This window comes from Notechis scutatus, chromosome 3, assembly GCF_049901735.1.
Source record: "Notechis scutatus isolate UNSWTSFEM ecotype Mainland chromosome 3, rNotScu1.2, whole genome shotgun sequence".
Lineage (NCBI taxonomy): Eukaryota > Metazoa > Chordata > Lepidosauria > Squamata > Elapidae > Notechis > Notechis scutatus.
In genome coordinates, this window is record NC_142011.1 from 48,671,763 (window position 1) to 48,691,412 (window position 19,650).

General features: G+C 40.9%; 1 protein-coding gene across 14 annotated transcripts in view; it reads left to right on the forward strand.

Annotated features, from left to right (window-relative positions):
• Positions 1-3,178: 3,178 nt before the first annotated feature.
• Positions 3,179-19,650, forward strand: part of LOC113418149 (uncharacterized) — a 56,507-nt gene continuing 40,035 nt past the window's right edge. For 9 of the 14 annotated variants that reach the window (XM_087959768.1, XM_087959774.1, XM_087959773.1 and 6 more), the window contains exons 1-2: positions 3,179-3,328; positions 11,560-11,641. In XM_087959768.1, the coding sequence (XP_087815894.1) occupies positions 11,570-11,641 (72 nt within the window). In that variant the 5' untranslated portion in view covers positions 3,179-3,328; positions 11,560-11,569. Of the gene's footprint in view, positions 3,329-3,355; positions 3,461-3,654; positions 3,684-9,255; positions 9,373-10,316; positions 10,410-11,559; positions 11,642-19,650 lie in introns of those variants that run through there. The other 5 variants (XM_087959776.1, XM_087959780.1, XM_087959769.1 and 2 more) reach the window with 4 other exon arrangements.

Genomic DNA, 19,650 nt, shown 5'->3' on the forward strand with positions numbered 1-19,650 from the left:
ACAAGCACTCACACACAAAAGGAGAAAAAAGATATAAAAATCAGGGTTTTTAATATACAAAGAGAGCTAGCTCCAGGAACGCAGACTTCTTGCTATCTCTCGCCTTCCTGAAAAATAAACCCAGCTTCCAAGCAGTTGTCTGAATCCTTGCACCAGAGTTCTCCCAGCAGGAAAATCGAATCCTCAGAAGAAAGGCATTTTCCAGCCTTTCAACAGTATGTTGAGCAAACTATGCTCGAGGTTCCATCCTGCTGCCTTGGATGTGAACCCGCTTCTGCAGAACCGAATAAATCAACTCGTGTTTGGAGATCCGTGTCGTGTCTTGTGTTTCGTGTGAATCGCAATCTCACAGTTATAACTTATAGGCAGTTAGCATGTGACTGACCTGGGCCTATCAACTGGGCCTGGGAAGGATGGTCAAGAGGCCGGTGATAGAAATGTATAAAATATGCTGAGATCTGTAACTGGTGTCGTCTCTTGCCTGTAAGTATTGAAATCCACCTATCTTTGCAAACGCTTCAATAAAATTGTTTTGTATTCCAACAACTTTGGAGTTGAGATTTTACTCCTCACAAGGGTCTTCCTGTTCTGAGCTTCTGACATTCCTTAGTTTCTAGAAACTACCTCGAATTCTTGTTGGGTTGTTAGGCCTGCATGATAATGTACATTGTAAGTGTGTGGTAAAGTATTATTACTGCAAAAGGCTGACCTTTCCCTGACACTGGCAAAAACATTTCACTGAGAGATCAAACATTTCTCTCCAAAGTTCCAATTCAAATGATTCCCTTTTTTATACAGCCCTGTCCCAGTCTCCACATCCCTCCTCATTCCCCATTGGCTGAGGTGCTATAAGGTTACACTCTCTTCTACTGCCTTCTACATATTTGTTTCTACATACTAAATCACACAATGCATGTGCATTTAAATTAACAGACAATATATGCAAAGTGTGTCAAATAATATTTGTGGTGGTCTGGCATTCAAAGTGAGACACAGGGAAAATGTCTGAGCAAATGCCAGCCCTGAGCGAACTCAGGCAGCAGTATTTATTGAGAAAAGTAAGCGAAAATACAGCATGCATATTCAGAAAACAATGACCTCGACAGGATATTACCTAAACAGGATGAGAACATACATCCAACAGGATGAGAACATATAGCCACGGAAGGTCCCATGAGAAAGTCCAGCTGTGTATCTTGAACTCTTATCTATTTTCCTGTTCCTTCTAAACCCGCAGATCACAACAGGATGAAACACTCATTGCAAAGGTACTCCTACCCCCACCAAGAATGCCTGCATATCCCTAGATCTATGCGAAATGGCTGTACAAAGGACTTACAGAAAATGACCAATAAAATATGTTACCACAATATTCAGTAGGATTTTGGGCATGTTCTGTTGCCTTATTTTTGAGTTCCTGGTTATTTGATGGGTTTTTTAAATTCAATTCAGTTTTGTCTTTCCTGTTTTTCAATTGGTTTTGTTTTCCTTTAAGATAGTTTTTTCCTCTTGCAGCTACCTCCTCTTACAATTTTTAATTTTGAAGACCATTCGTTTACTCCAGGGGTGTCAAACTTGTTGGCCACATCAACGTGTAGCAAACAGCTTAGCAAAGTGTAGAGTTGTAATTGCAGGAGTATTCCTATCTCGGATGGCAAACCTCAGATAAAGAATGTTTCCAAGCAAATACAACTCAGGCAAACAAAGTCACTAATCTAAAGGAGGATTAGAGAGAGGAAGTAAACATATGTTAGACTTTAACTAGAGATAATCAATTGTGTTATTTACTATGCTAAACAGTAACTAAAGTTAAGCAGTGACCAAAGTTAACCAATGATTGAGGATAACTAAAAATGTGTATAACTGCAAGACTAAATTCCAATAAAGTTCATCATGATTCAGTTGATCATGATCAAACAACTCGACTGCCTCGTCATTACAACAGCAAAGGGGGGAAAGTTGTGATACGTTACATGATGATGCTGTGACAACACGAGTTTGATACCCTTGGTTTACTCCTATCATACGCAAAACGATATACTTGAATATTGTTTTAAAACATTTGAGGATAAACTGCAAAGAGCTTGAATGACTTGTGGTAATTTTCATCTCCCATTCCTAATTTTATTGTAAATTTTTTAAAAGCCTCCATGCCTGTGTGGGAAGTCCCCCACCCCAGAAGCATGAAATATTTTGGGAAATATTAAAAAGGCAGAATATTATATTTCCCTAAAGGAGAAATGGAGAAACATGTTTTAGAGGCAGGAAGCAGCCCCCAAGTCTTAATAGCCCACAACACATGCCAGCACTTAAGAGCTTATTGAAAGAAGCCAACTATCTAGATGGCTCCATTCATAAGCAAATACTTTAATAATCATCCTACACCCCTCAGCTTACACCACATCATTCCTTTCCAGGCCCAGTTGATAGGCCCAGTCTGATCACATGCTTTCCGACTGCCTATAAACTACTATCACACTTACATGTTTAAAGTCAGTCAAGCCCTTAATCTAAACTTGCTAAGCATTCACTCCTCTCATGTCTCACTTCTTTGATACATTTCTCAAGAATTGCAACATAGTCATATAAAAGAACGATGTTCAAGTGAAATAAACATCTGAGGAAGAAAAACATCGAAGTGGGTTTGGGTTGGATACATTCTCAGCCTTCTCAAGGTTAGACTTAATCATTTTCTTTGTTCATGGAAACTTAAGAACAGCTAAATTGGTGTCTACCAATGTATACAGTTGAAAAGCAAAGGACAAACCCCATATAAATTATAAAATATAGTACTAAAATGGACAATTACAACATATCATATCATAACCCACACACCCCTTTATGCATTTGGCATAATGCGTAATACTAGATTATATTGAATTAATGGGCTAAAATTTTTACATGCATTTTGTTATAAGAGACAAAGAAACACACTTGGTCCTTCTGGTTCTTTTTCATCATAGCCCGTTAACTCACAGGTCTCATTTTCCTGGGCCAATTGCCAAAGGAAACGTCTGCAATGAACGTTAGGTCCCTCCTTGCTCTCGAAAATGTGGGAGTCCTTGTGCGCCGCCTTCTTGCCTGCAACTGCAAAGCTTGAAAAGAAGCGCGTCTTAAGAAGGTTGTTGCGTGGTCCGATATCTTTATTTTCCGCGTTGCTCGACTGCGCTTTCCCTTTGAGCCCGCGGCGCGGAGACATCAACGTTATTAGCGCGCATCTCAAATCTGGTCTTTAGTAAAACTCCAGTCAGCCCTTAACATTTATTGTGAGCGGTCGAATTAGACTGGATCCCCGCTTTAAAGCAAAGCCGAAGTAGACGCGGGCTTGGTAAGTTTTCCAGGACTGGTTTGCTTATGTATCTGGACAAGGGATGGGCATGCAAGCCTGCCCTGAAATGAAAGTAACTGCTATGGATTATTGGGATTATTTAAAACCATGACTACAGGATTCTGAAACAAGGTGAATCTGTTGACTTTGTGCAATACGAGCCGGGAGGGGAGAAGGGAGAGCAGGCTTTCTCAAGAGTGGTTTAATTATATTTCTGGTTAAATGTTCTAGAATGTTTTATATTTTTTTATGAGTTGCTATAATAGCCTTGTTATCACTGTAATTATTTGTTGATTTCTCTTTTCCTTCTTCCGACTATTTTGAAGATACTTTTTCACTTTGGTGATCAGAAAGGGTAAGTTATGGGTCTACTCGTGTGCAAGTAGTGCTGCTTATTCCTTCCGCCCTATTTCAAAATGGGTTTAACAGAAACCATGGTGGTGGGGAAGATTGATATTTGTTTATGCCTCTTTTTTTCTCGTGTATCCCCTCGACAGTTGCTACATCCAACTATTGTCAGCATTATTAATTTTAGTCTCTTGACCTGCCAACTAATTTTTTTACTGGAACTTTGCTAAGATTTTATAGCCTTGTTTACTTCCTTACTTCCAGCTAACATTCTCACACAATTCTACATCCTTTCCCATCAGGGGTTTTTAGGTTATACAGAGGATAAATATGGCATTACATTTGCTCTTTTCTTTACAGGAATAATTTTCATTTCTCTCATTTGTAAACAGCTTCCATTATTTAGAGTCCTTAAGATGGAAGGTATGAATGTAAATCCCCAGTTGTAGCTTGTAGAGAGATTTGAGAGCATTGAGGTGGAGAAAACTATTTAAAGTCATCCTCAGAGCATAATCTTAGCCTATGCTGTTATTCACACTGTTAGTTTTCTTTGAGTTTTAGTATTATCTCCTCCCCTTTTCTCTTCCACCATTTGCCTCACTGTTTAAAATTTTTATTAAAGTTTAAAATGAAAGGATAAAAAACCAATACAAACTAATAAAAAACAAGTGCAGAGAAAAAAGTGAGGGATAAATAAAAATATATACAGAAGTATAAAACTTTATCTTTGTATTTTTACACTACTTCCCTCCCTTTAAAGGCTGATTGTGCTGCTTTTGCTTTTGAAAATACACTTTTAGCCTTCTAGTGTAAATCTTTTTTTAAAGGTCTTGAAAAACAACGTGCTCCTAGAAAGATAACTGAGTAACTTTTGTGCTGAAACTTTAATATTGGATATTTCTACTCCTGAGTATTGTGTCAGTTTTATTTGCAAGATCTTCATCAGATGGTGGCATATTACAGTTTTTCTTTTATAAATGAGATGTGTGGTAATGCACTTGATTTCTATAGCTGTTAGCCTATAGTAGTGACTTTTTTTTTCTAAGATGACTCCTCACCTTTTGTCAATTTTTATTTTGCTATCTTTTTAATAGATTTTCTAAATCTAAATAGTTCAGGTTGAAAAGTTTATGGAATTGTCTTAAGAACCCTTGCTGCTGTAGAATATGATGAAAACAAGCTTTCTGTTCTAAGTCAATTTTATATTTCTATTTGTAATTTCAAATTCAAGCATTTAATTCTCCAATGTAGTCTGTTTTAAAATATTTCTAGTCCATTTAGGCAAGCCTTCCATTGCCCTCCTAAATACCGTAGTAAAATCTGTTTCAGCAGACTGATAAAACTTGTTCATGGAATTCTTGAGTAAGTTATACTCTATACTACTATATAACTGTAGAATAATAATTACTTTCGCAAATAGTTTTTACTTAGCTTGCCTAAACTTTGCATGTTTAGTCAAGGCATGACATCTTTTCAGTGTTGGTCCTTTCATAAAACTTTCTCCATAGGCAGGAATATTTCTTTAGTTACAGTTTGGTTTATTAATTAGGAAATTTAGCTTGATAGTATCAGGGAGGAGCATCAATTCTGGTCTATGTTGCCATCAGGGACATTTGGAACATTAATTAGCTAGTCCTGAAACCCAAATTCAGGTTGTTAGGTAGCAGATTGAAGTCTGGACTACCCAGGTGGTATTTTCAGAAATGCTGCATTTTCCTTAGTCTTAACTGGTTAGATGAACAGATAGAGCTTAGAGCTTTCAAGGCATGGAAGAAATAGGAAAGTTGTTGTAATGACGAGGCAGTCGAGGTGTTTGATCATGATCAACTGAATCATGATGAACTTTATTGGAATCTAGTCTTGCATTTATACACATTTTTAGTTATCCTCCAACATTGGTTAACTTTAGTTTCTGCTTAACTTTCGTTACTGTTTAGCATAGCAACCAACACAATTAATTATCTCTAGTTAAAGTCTCACATATATTTACTTCCTCTCTCTAATCCTCCTTTACATTAGTGACTTTGTTTGCCTGAGTTGTATTTGCTTGTAAACATTCTTAATCTGAGGTTTGCCATCCAAGATAAGAACATTCCTGCAATTACAACTCTACAGAAAGTAATCCTCAATTTACAACCACAAATGGGACCAGAATTTTCACTGCTATGACCTTTTCTGACATAGTTGGTAAGAAAATCACTGCTGTCATTAAGTGAATCCCACAGCCATTAAACAAATCCAGTTTCCGCCATTGACTTTGCTTGTTGGAAGCCAGCCAGGAAGCTCACAAATGGTGATCTCACAACCCAGGCACATTGCAACTACCATAAATACATGCCAGTTTCCAAACACCTGAATTTGATGATCATGGAGATACTGCAATGGTTGTAACTGTGAAGACCCATCATACGTCACTCTTTTGATTGCCATTGTAACTTTGAATGGTCATTAAACAAATAGTTGTAAGCTGAAGACTACCTGTAGGTAGAGGACTTTAGATTTGTTAGAAACTGGGAACTTTGGGGACAGAAGAAAACTGTGGTGTCCACTTGAACTTAAATGCAAACAGTTGCTTGTGCATAACATCAAAGTGCTAGGCAGCATCCAGTTTGGGTTGTGTAGATATTTTGGAAATTACCATAAGGGAAAAAGGCAATATTTGAAGTAGGTTAATGGATGTCAGACTTCCTGACCAGGAATTATCAGAAAAACTCAGACCTGGTCTTATACAAGTCTGAAGACAGGATTTGGCAGAACATCCACAGAGATAGTTTTGACTAGAATATATTATCTAGCTGTTAGATAATAAATGTTACAGCAAATAAAAATGAAGCCAAATGTAATAGTTGATTGTGAGCATAGAAGGAGCTACCTCTTTGCATGGTAACCTTGAACTTTAGCAGCTGAGTGTTTCACTATCTAATTCGGTACAGAAAACAATTGGTTTTCAGTGCACATGGCAATGTAGCAAGGGCTGTGTATAAAACTCAACACCAGCAATATTTGAAAACGTGCACAGTGTACATATGTGAGAGGGTCAGTGCTAAGTAATTACAGTATTAGGCTATGACCAGGAATATATGATGGAAAACTGATGGAATGGAAATGACCAGTAGGACATAATCATTTCTGGATACAAGCATTGGGTCATGCTTGACTCGCTATGCACACACACATACACCCTCACAAGCAAACAACAGAAAACAGGGAGGGGGATGGGTAGATTTGGAATGCAAGGGGGGTGGGAATTGTGGAATGAAAACAAAAGGCTTGTACGCACTGGAGAAGGCTTGCTATTTATTTCAAAGAGATTATAAAATCTAACTTGTTTGAAACTTTGGAAGACCAAATTCCTTCATTCTGCCACAAATGTAAAATAGATTTAAGGAAGTTCTGTTGCACTTGATTAAAATGATAATAGTGATCCTGACAGGATCCTGACAAGAGACCTTTTAAAGGCTCAGGAACCCTTTGCAGGTGTTATGGCTTAATTAGCTGATTGTGGGAGTGGGACACTTTGAGCCTAGAATATTGAACCTTTTCACAATATTCTAATTTTCTGAAATTGTGGATCTGGGGTTTTCATAAGCTGTAAGCCATAATCATCTCAATTATGACACATCATGGCTTGAACTATCTTGTTTTGCGTGTAATGAGTCTATCTCATATATCAGTTTCACCTTTTAAGTTGCATTACTGAAATAAATGAACTTTTGCACGATATTCTAATTTTTCGAGTTTCACCTGTATGTGACCCTCCTGAGACTGTTGGTTGTTTTGGGAAACTTTGAAGCCATCAGTCAAGATTTACTTCTGGTTAGATGTGGAGATTGGGAGGGAGAGGGCATGGTATTACAATATTCTTTTTTCTAAGTGGCTTATTTCAGTTGTGTTGATTGCTGAGATTGATCAATTTCGTGGTTGCTCTAGTAAGGGGCGCTATGGGGCTCATTCCTTTCTTCTTGCTGTTTAATATCTAAATGAAGGTCTATTAGCATGAAGTAAGGTATCCAGTAATGCTGTAGAACAGTGGTCCCCAACCTTTTTTGTACCAGGGACCAGTTTCAAGCACAAACACTTTCTCAAGGAGGGGGAAGAATCCCAGTTTGGTGGTTTGCTTGCAGACGTTTCATTACCTGACTTGGTAACATCTGATGTTGTTACCTAGTCGGGTAATAAAACGTCTGCCAGCAAACCACCAAGTTCAGGAGCGCCTCGGCCCTGCCTCCCTCAGCCCCATCCCTCAGGTGTCTCCCTCCCTCCCTCAGGTGTCTGCCTCGTTCCTCTCTCAGTCGCTCTCTCGCTGCTCCACCAGCCCAGGAAGAAACTGATTCAAAGAAGCCGGGGGTGGTGGTGGTGGCTTTTCCTGTCGCCGCAGCTCCTCCGAAGTGCCCGTTTCACCCCCACCCCGCCCGCCCACGCGCGTTTCAACCCAGTGCTCCGTTCTGCCTGCCTGCCTGCCTGCCTTCGTTTCGGAGCAGCTTCGGCTGATAAAAAGAGGCGAATAGTTATTATTCTCAGCCGAAGCTGCTCCCAAACAACCAAACAGGCAGGCAGGCAGAACGGGGCACTGAATTGAACCGCCGCGCGGCGGATGGGGGTGAACGGGCGCTTCGGAGGCGCTGCGGCGACAGGAAAAGCCACCCATCCCCCCGGCTTCTTTGAAGCAGTTTCTTCCTGGGCTGGTGGAGCAGCGAGAGAGCGACTGAGAGAGGAACGAGGCAGGAGGAAACCGAAGCCGCTGAGCCAGAGAGCAGGACAGGCTTTGGTTGCTTCCTCCCTCCCCTTCTCTCATTTGTGTCCTTGATCCCCGATCCCAGCAGCATTCACTGAAGGCGAAGAAAGCCGCCATTTTTTTTATTTTTTTTTCTTTGCGGCCCGGTACAGAGTGCTCCACGGACCGGGACCGGTCCGCGGCCCAGTGGTTGAGGACCCCTGCTGTAGAAGACATCCCCAGACTGGATAAGAGATAAAGTGAAGGTCCTAACATAGTGGGACCTTCCTAAGACTTAATGGGAAAAATAGGGTTTCTACATTCCAGATTTATCACTGATGAACTTGGGAGTAAGAAGGGATGTTTGCAGAATGTGAGATGTTTTATCTCACAATACAGAGACAAGTCTGATTCACAATTCAAGGTTTATTTCAAAAAGTGTTTGCAAAGGCGGCCTCCAAGTCTCTTCCCAAGTGGATTGAGTACAAGGAGAGCAAAATCCAATATTCAAGCAATACATTTTATACTCTCTATATAAGGCAAGCCAGGCCTAAGAAGCCTTCCCCACTCCCCTTATTATCTCTAAGTCATAAGTCAGCTAAGCCGTTGACTTGACAATTTCTTCAAGACACCAGATACCTTATCTTGTTTCCTTGTTGCTTTGCCTTGGGCGGATGCTTCCTATCTTATTTGCTTGTGACCTTGTCTTGGGTGAATATTCCTGTTTTCCAAGAAGATTGTAGCAAGTCACCACCTACTATTTACCTGAATATACTATGGAGTTAATATACAATAAGAACAGCATAGCTTAATAATACACTAGATACTTTTATAAAAGAGTAACTTATTGTTTATTTCCTTCAAGAACAACACTTGATGGACATTTGTGTTATCTATGGGGAGCAGTCTCTACTAATTAAAAAGAGTGAAGAAGAAGAACACAGATTAAGACAGTGCACGCTGAATGTATTTGCTAATAAAGGTATTTCCTTTATCTAGATTTTGTTTAAGATTTTGTCACCTAACCCCTCTGAGAACTTAATTTTCTTACTGCTTGGAGTGACAGATTGCTTGCCCAGTTAGCTGGACATTCCCCTGTTGTGCACCTGGAGGATTAAGAAGCTAAATGTTGTCAGGAAATTGTGTGGTATTCTTAGCTGTTATTGCTCTATTGTGACAAGGATTGTGTTTAACCCTTGATGGTATTGGGGAACTGAGTGGCATAAAATCTGTGGTAAATAAATAAAGATAATTGAACTAACAGCAGCATTATTCTTGGACAACTTGAAAGGCCTCAAAGTCACTTTAGGTAGTATTGGTTAATATTGAAAACAACCAGGTGTCAGAAATCTTTGCAACTGAAATATATAAAGTGGAATATAAGGATAAGTTGATGCAAAATTGAGGAATTGTTGCATACCAGTGTGTGATATGATATATATATATAGGCAGCTTTTTAATTACATAATCAAATGAAAAATGACCAGCAATATGCACTACCATGAAACTCATAGAAAAAAATTGTATTGCCACTGTGTTTTTTCTTAAGCATAAACTGAGTTGTGGCCATTGTATGCATTTATAATCTCTATGGACAATTAGGTGTGGCTATGCTCTGGAGTTTTAGTAATTCTCATTGAAAGCTGTTTGTGGTTATGTCTTCGTTCTCATACCAAAATTGTAAAACGTGAAGTGGGTTACTCCATTCAGGAATACATATGTCCATTAGACAAACAGTGTCATTTCCTGCATATATTTGGCAACCCCCAGTCAAAATAGATTACACAACTGGAAAACTTTTAGACTTTTTGGGGTGCTAACAGTGGGGCCAGCTTAATAATACAAAATGTGTATGCAGTAGTTACAATGCCTTTGCATTTTTATTGTTTTCTGGTTTTACCACGTTTTTCTGTTTGGTGTTATAAGCTATTGTTGGAAGGAAAATCCATCTGGTTCAGTTCCAACCCTGGAGAAAGACGCTGGAGATAAAATGGAGGCTGGAAATTGATTAGAAAGAGGGTCCATTTATTGATGAACAGAACCACTGGGGTTTGTGATTCTGGGGCAGCTGACCAAATGGTTGAATGAGTGGATGGATCTTTATAGGTTTCTGTGACTTTGAAGTTTGAACTGCTCTGTGGGTTGTGCAATGAAGGGAAAATGAAAGGGTGTTGGGCAATTCCTATTGTGGCTAATGTCTTTTGTCCTGTGTTGGATCTTGGGTGATGGGCTGCTTGTTCTGATCCTACCATTCTGCTTTGGTTAGCTGTCAAACTTTGCTGCAAGGAGTTTTGAAATATCCTGTCTTGAATGGATTTCTACATGCAATATTTGCTTTGCTTATGAATGGAGCCATCTAGATAGTTGGCTTCCTCTTTCAATAAGCTCTTTATCTCCTTAAGTGCTGGCATCTGCTGTGGGCTATTAAGAAAGACTGGGTGTTGCTTTCTGCCTCTAAAACATGTTTCTCCATTTCTCTTTTAGGGAAATATAATATTATCCTTTTTTAATATTTAATATTTTTAATATTCTTCGGGGGGGGGAGCTTCCCACAATATCATGAATACTGTCTAAGTGTGGTGTTAGTTGAGCACAAAATAATAGATACATTAAATGTGTGGGTATGTGCATATAATGAGCTAAAGTTATTGCACGATGATAAATACATTTGATTATAAGCTCTTGACATCTGAATTCACCAATGATTAATTATCAAGAGCAGAGCCCACTATCTGTCTCAGTCCCCACCTTTCCTTACCTGTCTAACTGAGCTAGCACTCACTCTCTGCTATCAGGTTTCCTCAAGAGGCAGAAATGTAATTTTGAATTGACTGTTTTGATACAAACATTTAATTTTAAAAAGCTTTTTAAGATGGAGAAGGTGGCAGGGCATGCTGTACACAAGTAAACATTATTTGCCAGAAAGTATAACCCCTGCTCTTGAGGACAATATGTGGGGAGATGGATGATTGTTTAATTTGGGGATCCTCCATTTTTTAAATGTTTATTGGGCCATGATTGCAGAATGTTTGAGAAACACTGGTGTAGAAAGAAATTGGCATAATGACATCAGCCATAAATTCCTATGCATTTCTATTTAGAAGACTTCTAAAGAGAATGTATCTAAATATAATGCTGATACACTTTATTGTTTTTTAATTCTGCAAAGGCCTTGAAATATGGACAGGGGCTTTTTCCCACGAAGGAAGAGGTTCCCCAGAAGATGCCATGATCAGTGGTTTCAGCAGAACGTAAGTTTTTCTGTTTAATTCTTCCCAACTCTCAACTCTAGTTTCTTATTCCAGACATTAGATACACACACACACACACACACACACACACACACACACACACACACGGGATGTCAAACTTGATTTAATTGAGGACCGCATCAGGGTTGTGTTTGACCTCAGCGGGCTGGAGGGGCATGGTGGAGGGTGGGGGTAGCCATGGTGGGGGTGGCCAGCTCAACATCACTCATGTCAAGGACACCTGTGGTGGCCAAGTGCTAAAGCAGGACTTCCCTAAGACCCTCCCTCACTCTCATTATAATCTCATTCCTTCCTTTCTTCTCTTCTTCTTCCTTCCCTCTGTTGAAAGGCTGGAAAATGCCTTTCTTCTGAGGATACGATTTTCCTGCTGGGAGAACTCTGGTGCAAGGATTCAGACAACTGCTTGGAAGCTGGTTTTATTTTTCAGGAAGGCGAGAGATAGCAAGAAGTCTGCGTTCCTGGAGCTAGCTCTCTTTGTATAATAAACCCCTGAATTTTATACTTTTTCTCCTTTTGTGTGTGAGTGCTTGTGTTTGTATTTCTTAATGTTTTAAATCCTGTCAGGGGTTGTCTTCATTTCCGCCGGAGGGTAAACTCCGTGGGGTGCAGAAGGCAAACTTTGCAGGGTAGTTTGACTGGATTATCAGTTTCCTAATGTTTTCTTATATTTGTTTTGTGGCAATCTCCTGTCTGCTATGGAATTTATTTCGTGTCTTTTGTCTGTTTGTTTAGCTGATTTGGCATGTCTTGTGTTTGTAAGGGTTTTCTTTTCTTGTTTCCTTAGCTTTCTTAATTGCTTGGCTTTTGTCTAGGGGGCTTCTTTCAATACCTTTTATTAAATCTCTTTTCCTATGCAAGTTTGTTTTATGGCTGGCCTGATGTTCCCTTTGGGCTTTTCCTGCTTGGGTGTCACCACTGTCCTCATGAAGTTCCCTTTCCACAATCCATTATTATTATTATTATTTTTAGAGTGTGGTCTCTGATTGAATGTCTGGGTATACTTGGTATTGTGATCAATCTGGATCATTATCATGGCTGCCTGTCTCCCCTTTAATTTTCTCTTCTGAGAGGGAATACAGGCCTTTAGGCAGCTAAGGCAGGGCGGTATGCATCGACAGAGGCAACACATGAGGGCTCCAAAGACACAAATGGTGACTGTGGTTGTTATAAGGATTTTGAGCCAATGGAAATCTGGCATCCATGAGAAGAGCCATGAAAAGTCCAGGAATGATTGCTCCTGACCAATATTCTGAGATAGCTCTTTCAGGTGGTGGATGTCCCTCCCTACGAGTTCTGAGGTTTCGTTCAGATTGAAGCAACACATCCCTTTGAATGTTTCGCAGCCATAGTTATGCTTCAAGAGAAGAAAGTCTATTGCTGCCCTATTCTCCAAGGTGGCTTCTCTGATCTCCCTCGGTTCTCTGTTAAGGGCATCCAGGGCATGGGAGGTCGAATTCAAGGTTTTTGCCAGGGTACATGCTAGTTTATTCAAATTTTTTAGAATTTCGCACTGCCAATCCAGGTACCCCTACCAAGGATATTGCCAATGAGATGTATTCTGTTTTTGTGGGAAGGGAGACTTTGGAATCACAGTCTGAGTCTAGGGTTTGGAAGGCTCTCCTGTGTCGTCTCTGTAAGGATGGCATAAGCATGGTTAACCTTCCCAAGGTGCAGGGGCCATTTGTGGCATTTGCAGGATGGTATGAGTAGGCTTTTAAGCCACAAAGGAAAAACCATCCTGGTGGGAGCTTCAGGTAACTATATGAAAATGATATGGTCTCTGTATAGTTGCATTTTAGTTCTGTGTTGCTAAGACTGGTGCATTCTGTGACCCTAGGTGACATTATGATTTCCCTCCTGCTAAGCAAAAGTTAGTGGTGTTGAGCATTTCTCTTGCTAAATATTCCCATATGTTTCCTTTCTCTGGGATAAGCTTTGGTTCCAGGAACGCAGTTGTTTGTGTTACAAATGTTACAATTGTTACAGATAATAATACATAGTATATATTGCATTTCATGTTCCCCATTGCTAGATTCCTTTTCTTCCCTTCCTCCCCCCCGTTTTTTAAATAGCAATGTAAAAAAAAATGTAAAAGGCCAAGTATCAAAAAATTATGAGAAAGGTATGGTTAAAGTCCTTTTTGTTAAAAAAAAAATACGATGAAAAAAGGTTTAAAAAAAATGGAGAAGGTGAGAGAAAAAATAAAAAAAAATAGTTTATAACTCAGCACCTAGGAGTCCAGTTTTGTGTAATGCAATGTTTGCACTTGGTTCCTCACAGTGGTGTGGTTCAACGGTGTTGAAGAATGCTGCAAGCGTCCATTGATCTGTGTCCCAATCTTTCTTGAGTTTGATGGGTGGGATTGATTGTGGTGGAGTTTGGCTATGGTCTATGACTGCTGGCTTTGCATGTGTCCAATGTAGCCAAGAGTCTCGTTCTGCAACCTTTATGGCGGTGTGTGTAGTCAGTAAAACTTGGTAGGGTCCTTTCCACCTGGGTTGTAGAGGGAAGGTTCTGGTGAAGAGCTTGATCCACACCCAATCTCCTGGCTCATATGGATGCAGGGCTTCTTCCAGGGGTAAGGTCTGTGTCAGCGCACTCTGGGTCCAGAGGGTCTGTAGTCTCTTTTGCAGGGCTGTAAGATAAGAAGAGAGAACCCTACCCCCCCATCTAAGCAAAGGGAATGAGGATCTAGGCTTTGTAGGGTATGGGGGGGGGTGACCAAAAAGGATCTCAAAGGGGGAAATACCTATATCTTGTCTTGGTCTGGTTCTGATATAAAAGAGGGCAATTGGGAGCACTTGTGGCCAGGAGAGGTGTGTCTCCTTTAAGTAGTCCCACTTCTGATGTATCCCAGCCCCATAAGGAGGGTGGCAGGCTTTTAAAAATCTTCATGAAGCCCTGTGTTGCTGGTTATCAGCCTGATTGTCTTGTGTGTGCCTTTTCCTGGGATTTCCAATTGCAGCCCCTGTTTGCCTCATGTTATGGTAGCTCCCATTTTACATAGGAGATCCCTTCCTAGTAGAGACAGTGGGGACTGGGGGCAAATAGTAAATGCATGGTCTACTGTGAAAGGTCCTAGTTCTACTGGTACGTTGTGGGTAAGTTTTACAGGGATTATTCCCCCCCCCACTCCCATTATGCTATCCTGAGCCCCTTCAGCCACTGAAGCTTTATATGGTGGTTCAGTAATTAATGAGGAGGTGGCTCCAGTATCAACTAAGCAATTGTATTTCTTTCCTCCTATAAGAATGGTGACAATGGGTTCTCCTTCTGGGCCATTTTCTAGGGGGGGTAGCCAGCCCATTAAAGGTAGCCATGAATTCAGTGCTTTCATTGTCATGCTCTAGTCAAGAAAGGGGTAAATCATGTTCTCTTCTTTGCTCCCATTGATGTCTATTGTTATTATTTATTGGAGGAAAGGGAGCGCTGGGTGGTGCCTGGTGACTGAAACTTTGTTGCTCAGTGTAATGGACTGGATTATTGCCTGGCCTCATGTTCCTAGGTGGTGGGTGATACCAGTTGCAGGAGGGGTGTTGCCTACATTGCCTGCTGAAATGACCTTCCTGTCTGCACCTATAATAATGCTGACATTTGCCTTGCGACCATCCTGCTTTATCGCAATGCCAGCATTTCTTTGAATTATAGAGGGTTTTACCTGGTGTTTGTCTGGCATCATGTTTCATTACAGCAAACATTTTTAAGTCTTCCTGTCTTTCTATTCGTCTCTTTCTATCTTTCTCTTCCTCTTTCAGCTTGTCTCTTTGATCATAGACAAAGTTAGCAATCCTGCGCAACTCTGCTATGTCTAAGGTTGGCCAGTTAGAGACAAAGCGGTGGAAATGTTCTTTAATATCTAAGGTGGACTGATCCATGAAGGCTGAAGCTAAAATCCTTTGGTCCTTCAGGCAGCTAAGGTCTAGGTGGGCATATGTAATAGCTGCTTCTGACAGGCGGACCCAAAAGGCATCAGGGTTTTCCTTTTCCCTTTGTGTGTGTGTGTGTGTTTTTGTTTTTTTGAAATTCAGACTAGTTTAAAGGTTTTTTTCCCTTTCTTATTTCCTCTAGAGCTTCTAGTAAATTATCTTTTGCTCTAGTGTATTCATCCCATTGATTGGTATCATTATAGTCCCGGTCAGGGTGATGTACTGGCCATACGATGTGGGCTGGGGCTGCCTGACCAGGGATAGTTGGTAGTTTGGCTATTTGGTCTGTTGTTTTTTTTCCCAAACAGTTTTAATAGTTCGTCTTTCCTTAGAAAGACTTGTAACAGCTGAGTCATGTCACCCCAGGATGGATTATGGCTGTCTATGATAGATTTCAGGGTTTTAATAACTGTTTGAGGATCAGCCCTGAAAGCTGGGGTATCCTTTTTCAGATGACTAGGTCAGAGGCAGAGAAGGGGTGTGGGTAAAAACATATTCTAGTTGTCCCCTATTTCTGCCTGGCACTGGCTTGCTTAAAAGGGGAGCCATAATCCGTGCCTCAGTATTCCCTTCCCTGAAATGGGTTTCAGGCTTTTCCTTATTATTATTATTTTCTCGGTCAGGTCTTTGGTCCTAATGATTTCAGCCCAGCAGTACCAATAGGGTATTTGGCTGGGCTTAATGCATGTTCTAAGTGCTTTCAGGGTTTTATAATCTAAAGTACCGCTATCAGGCCAAATTTGTCTACCCGTGTCATCTCACAATAAAGCCCTTTTTTTTTTTTTTTTGCAAATTCTTTTTGCATCTTTTTTTATTCATTCCAGGCAGGACAGGCACTAGCCTTTCGTCCCAAGCCTCAAGTAATTTATCTAAGGGGGTCTCTTCCATTGCCCTCGAGCTACAACTTCCCATATTCCCTACCTGATGTGGGGATTACTTTGGTTTAGCCGGGCTACCGCCGTCAGTTTTCAGACAAAAAAGGTCTGGAAAGGACTCCGGTTTCCCTACACACGGAGTACGGGCCCCTTTCTCGTAGGGAAACTCCGCCGTCAGTTTTAAGACCCCCCCTAAAAACCGGGGATCTTGGAGGACCGTCTGCCCCCTAGCAGCCCGGTACGGGCCCCTCCTCACACTCCACCGTCAGTTTTCAGATCTCCCTTAAAGGTGGGGATCTGGAAGGACCTGCTCTGCTTTGTAAGGCAAACTATTTCCAATTTTGTTTGCCAGCAACCGGTACGGGCCCCTTCTAACTGCATAGGGCTTTGCTTGTGAGATGCACCAGGACTATTTTTTCTGCTTTCTATTTGTTTCCCAACACCAGTTCCTTTCTCAGCCCACTCGGTTTTTCTTACGTCCTTCAGAAGGACTCACACTCTGTGATCACCCCTTGCGTTCCCAAATCCAGCCGGTCACGGCTTGTTGGAGCTAGCAGCTGGCTGGGGTGTGGCTGGTAATCACAGAGGAGGTGAGATCCCACTGTTTCCTCAGAGAAAACCCACAATCACACACCTGGTACACTCACACTTCCACTCCCCTCTCTAGTAAGATTATAAATTTGAAGCGGTACTCACCTGCTTTCAAGCAGCTGTTGAGCAGAAAAGCCCAAGGACTCCCTTTACTACCCTTATGCCTTCCGGGCTGGGTCCGTGGATGTTGTCCCTGGACAAAGAAGGTCCATGCCGGCTGGGTTTGGATCCTGGGCCCGGTCCGGTGGCAGGGTTGGCTGGAAAACCTTCATGGTCGCCAATTGTTGAAAGGCTGGAAAATGCCTTTCTTCTGAGGATTCGATTTTCCTGCTGGGAGAACTCTGGTGCAAGGATTCAGACAACTGCTTGGAAGCTGGTTTTATTTTTCAGGAAGGCGAGAGATAGCAAGAAGTCTGCGTTCCTGGAGCTAGCTCTCTTTGTATAATAAACCCCTGAATTTTATACTTTTTCTCCTTTTGTGTGTGAGTGCTTGTGTTTGTATTTCTTAATGTTTTAAATCCTGTCAGGGGTTGTCTTCATTTCCGCCGGAGGGTAAACTCCGTGGGGTGCAGAAGGCAAACTTTGCAGGGTAGTTTGATTGGATTATCAGTTTCCTAATGTTTTCTTATATTTGTTTTGTGGCAATCTCCTGTCTTCTATGGAATTTATTTCGTGTCTTTTGTCTTTTTGTTTAGCTGATTTGGCATGTCTTGTGTTTGTAAGGGTTTTCTTTTCTTGTTTCCTTAGCTTTCTTAATTGCTTGGCTTTTGTCTAGGGGGCTTCTTTCAATACCTTTTATTAAATCTCTTTTCCTATGCAAATTTGTTTTATGGCTGGCCTGATGTTCCCTTTGGGCTTTTCCTGCTTGGGTGTCACCACTGTCCTCATGAAGTTCCCTTTCCACACCTCTTCATTCTCCTTTCTTCTTCCTTCCCCTCTTTCCTTATTTTTCCTTCCTTGCTCTCTTCCCACCTTTTTCTTTATCTTTCCTCTTTCCCTTTCTCCTTTCCTGTCCCTTCTTGCATGCTCAAATGGAAAAGAGGAAACATTTCTCATTGTGTTTTGCTTTTAGTTTGTTTTGATAGCCTTCTGACAGCAAAAATGGAGCCCGGGGCCCCCCCACACATGGTCCCCCCAGGGCCCCATTTTTGGCCATGATGTCCTCCTGCAGTCCTCTGCCAGAAAAAAACAGAGGGGCCAGCGCGGCCCCCCAAGCTCTGTTTTCACTTGCAGAGAGCTTCAGGACGCCATTGTGGCTCAAAACAGGGCATGGGGGTGCCACACATGCACCCCACACTGCTGGGCAGTCCTTTGCTGTTTCCAGGTCGGCCCCATGGGCCAGAAATAAGCACCCTCTGGGCCGAATCCAGTCCACAAGCCTTGAGTTTGATACCCCTGATACACACAAACAACACAAAATTAATTCTTGGAGAATAAAGGTTATTTTTCTTCAGAAAATAACCTGGTTCAATAATTCCGCTGTTTTATAAAATTATTTTTTATGAACAAAATGAAAAGAATTCTGTCTAGAACCTCAATACTGTGGCTGATAATTTGAGGAAATTAATGTGATGTTGGAAGAATGTTTTTAAAAGTGCCCTTTACCTCTTACTATTGATTGGAATGGTAATGGCCTAATACTCAGACAAGGATGACTACACTGGCAGATAATTTCAGTAGCCCAGCAGCATACTGAATCTAAACAACAGAATATCTACACATTTTTTTATCATAAAGTTCTTTTCATTCTTACTGCTGGTAGGTATACATATACCCTCACTATGTTTGGCATTAAAATTTGAAAATTTCTTCCACTGGTAAACAAACATTCTTAAAAGTGAAAGGCTTTTGTTGATAGAGAAGAGAAGAGAAGAGGAAGCACATGTGAGAACAAAGCCAGAAGAAGAAAGAAAACACCCTGCAGGTGTAAATGAACTGTGGTCAGGAGAGGAATGGATGAGTATATAAGAAGATCCAACACTAGAAGAGGGGTAACTGCCAGAATCCTGACACTTACAACTTTTCATTTAGTGACTTTTTGAAGTTACAAGAGCATTGAAAAGAATTTACTTACAACTGGCCCTCTCACTTACAAGCATTGCAGCTTTCCCATTTGGATCCTTGGCAACCAACTATGTACCAGTATTTACAATGGTTGCATCATCTCTGGTCATATGATGGCCATTTGAAACCTTTCCAGCCAGCTTCTGACAAGCAAATTAATTTGAATTTGCTTAACGATGGTATGATCACTTAACAACTGCAACAATTTACAATTAAGGCAAAAAAGGTTGTAAAATTGGGCATGACTGGTTTAACAACTGCCTTGCTTAGACATGGACAAAATGGACATTCTAATCTCAGTTGTGGTCATAAATTGAGGACTACTTTTATGTGAGAGCAGTCAGTGTCAAAATATATGAAACTTGTTGTTGTTCTGCCATGGAGAAGGCTTCTGGTGTTTGAAATGGCAGAAGTCCGAGATGAATGCATTGTTTTCTTGGGCTTCATCTTCTTTAAGAGGGAGAGGAGGAAGTAAAGGAAACAGAGAGGAACAGCAAGAAGAGAAGAGAAGAGAAGAGAAGAGAAGAGAAGA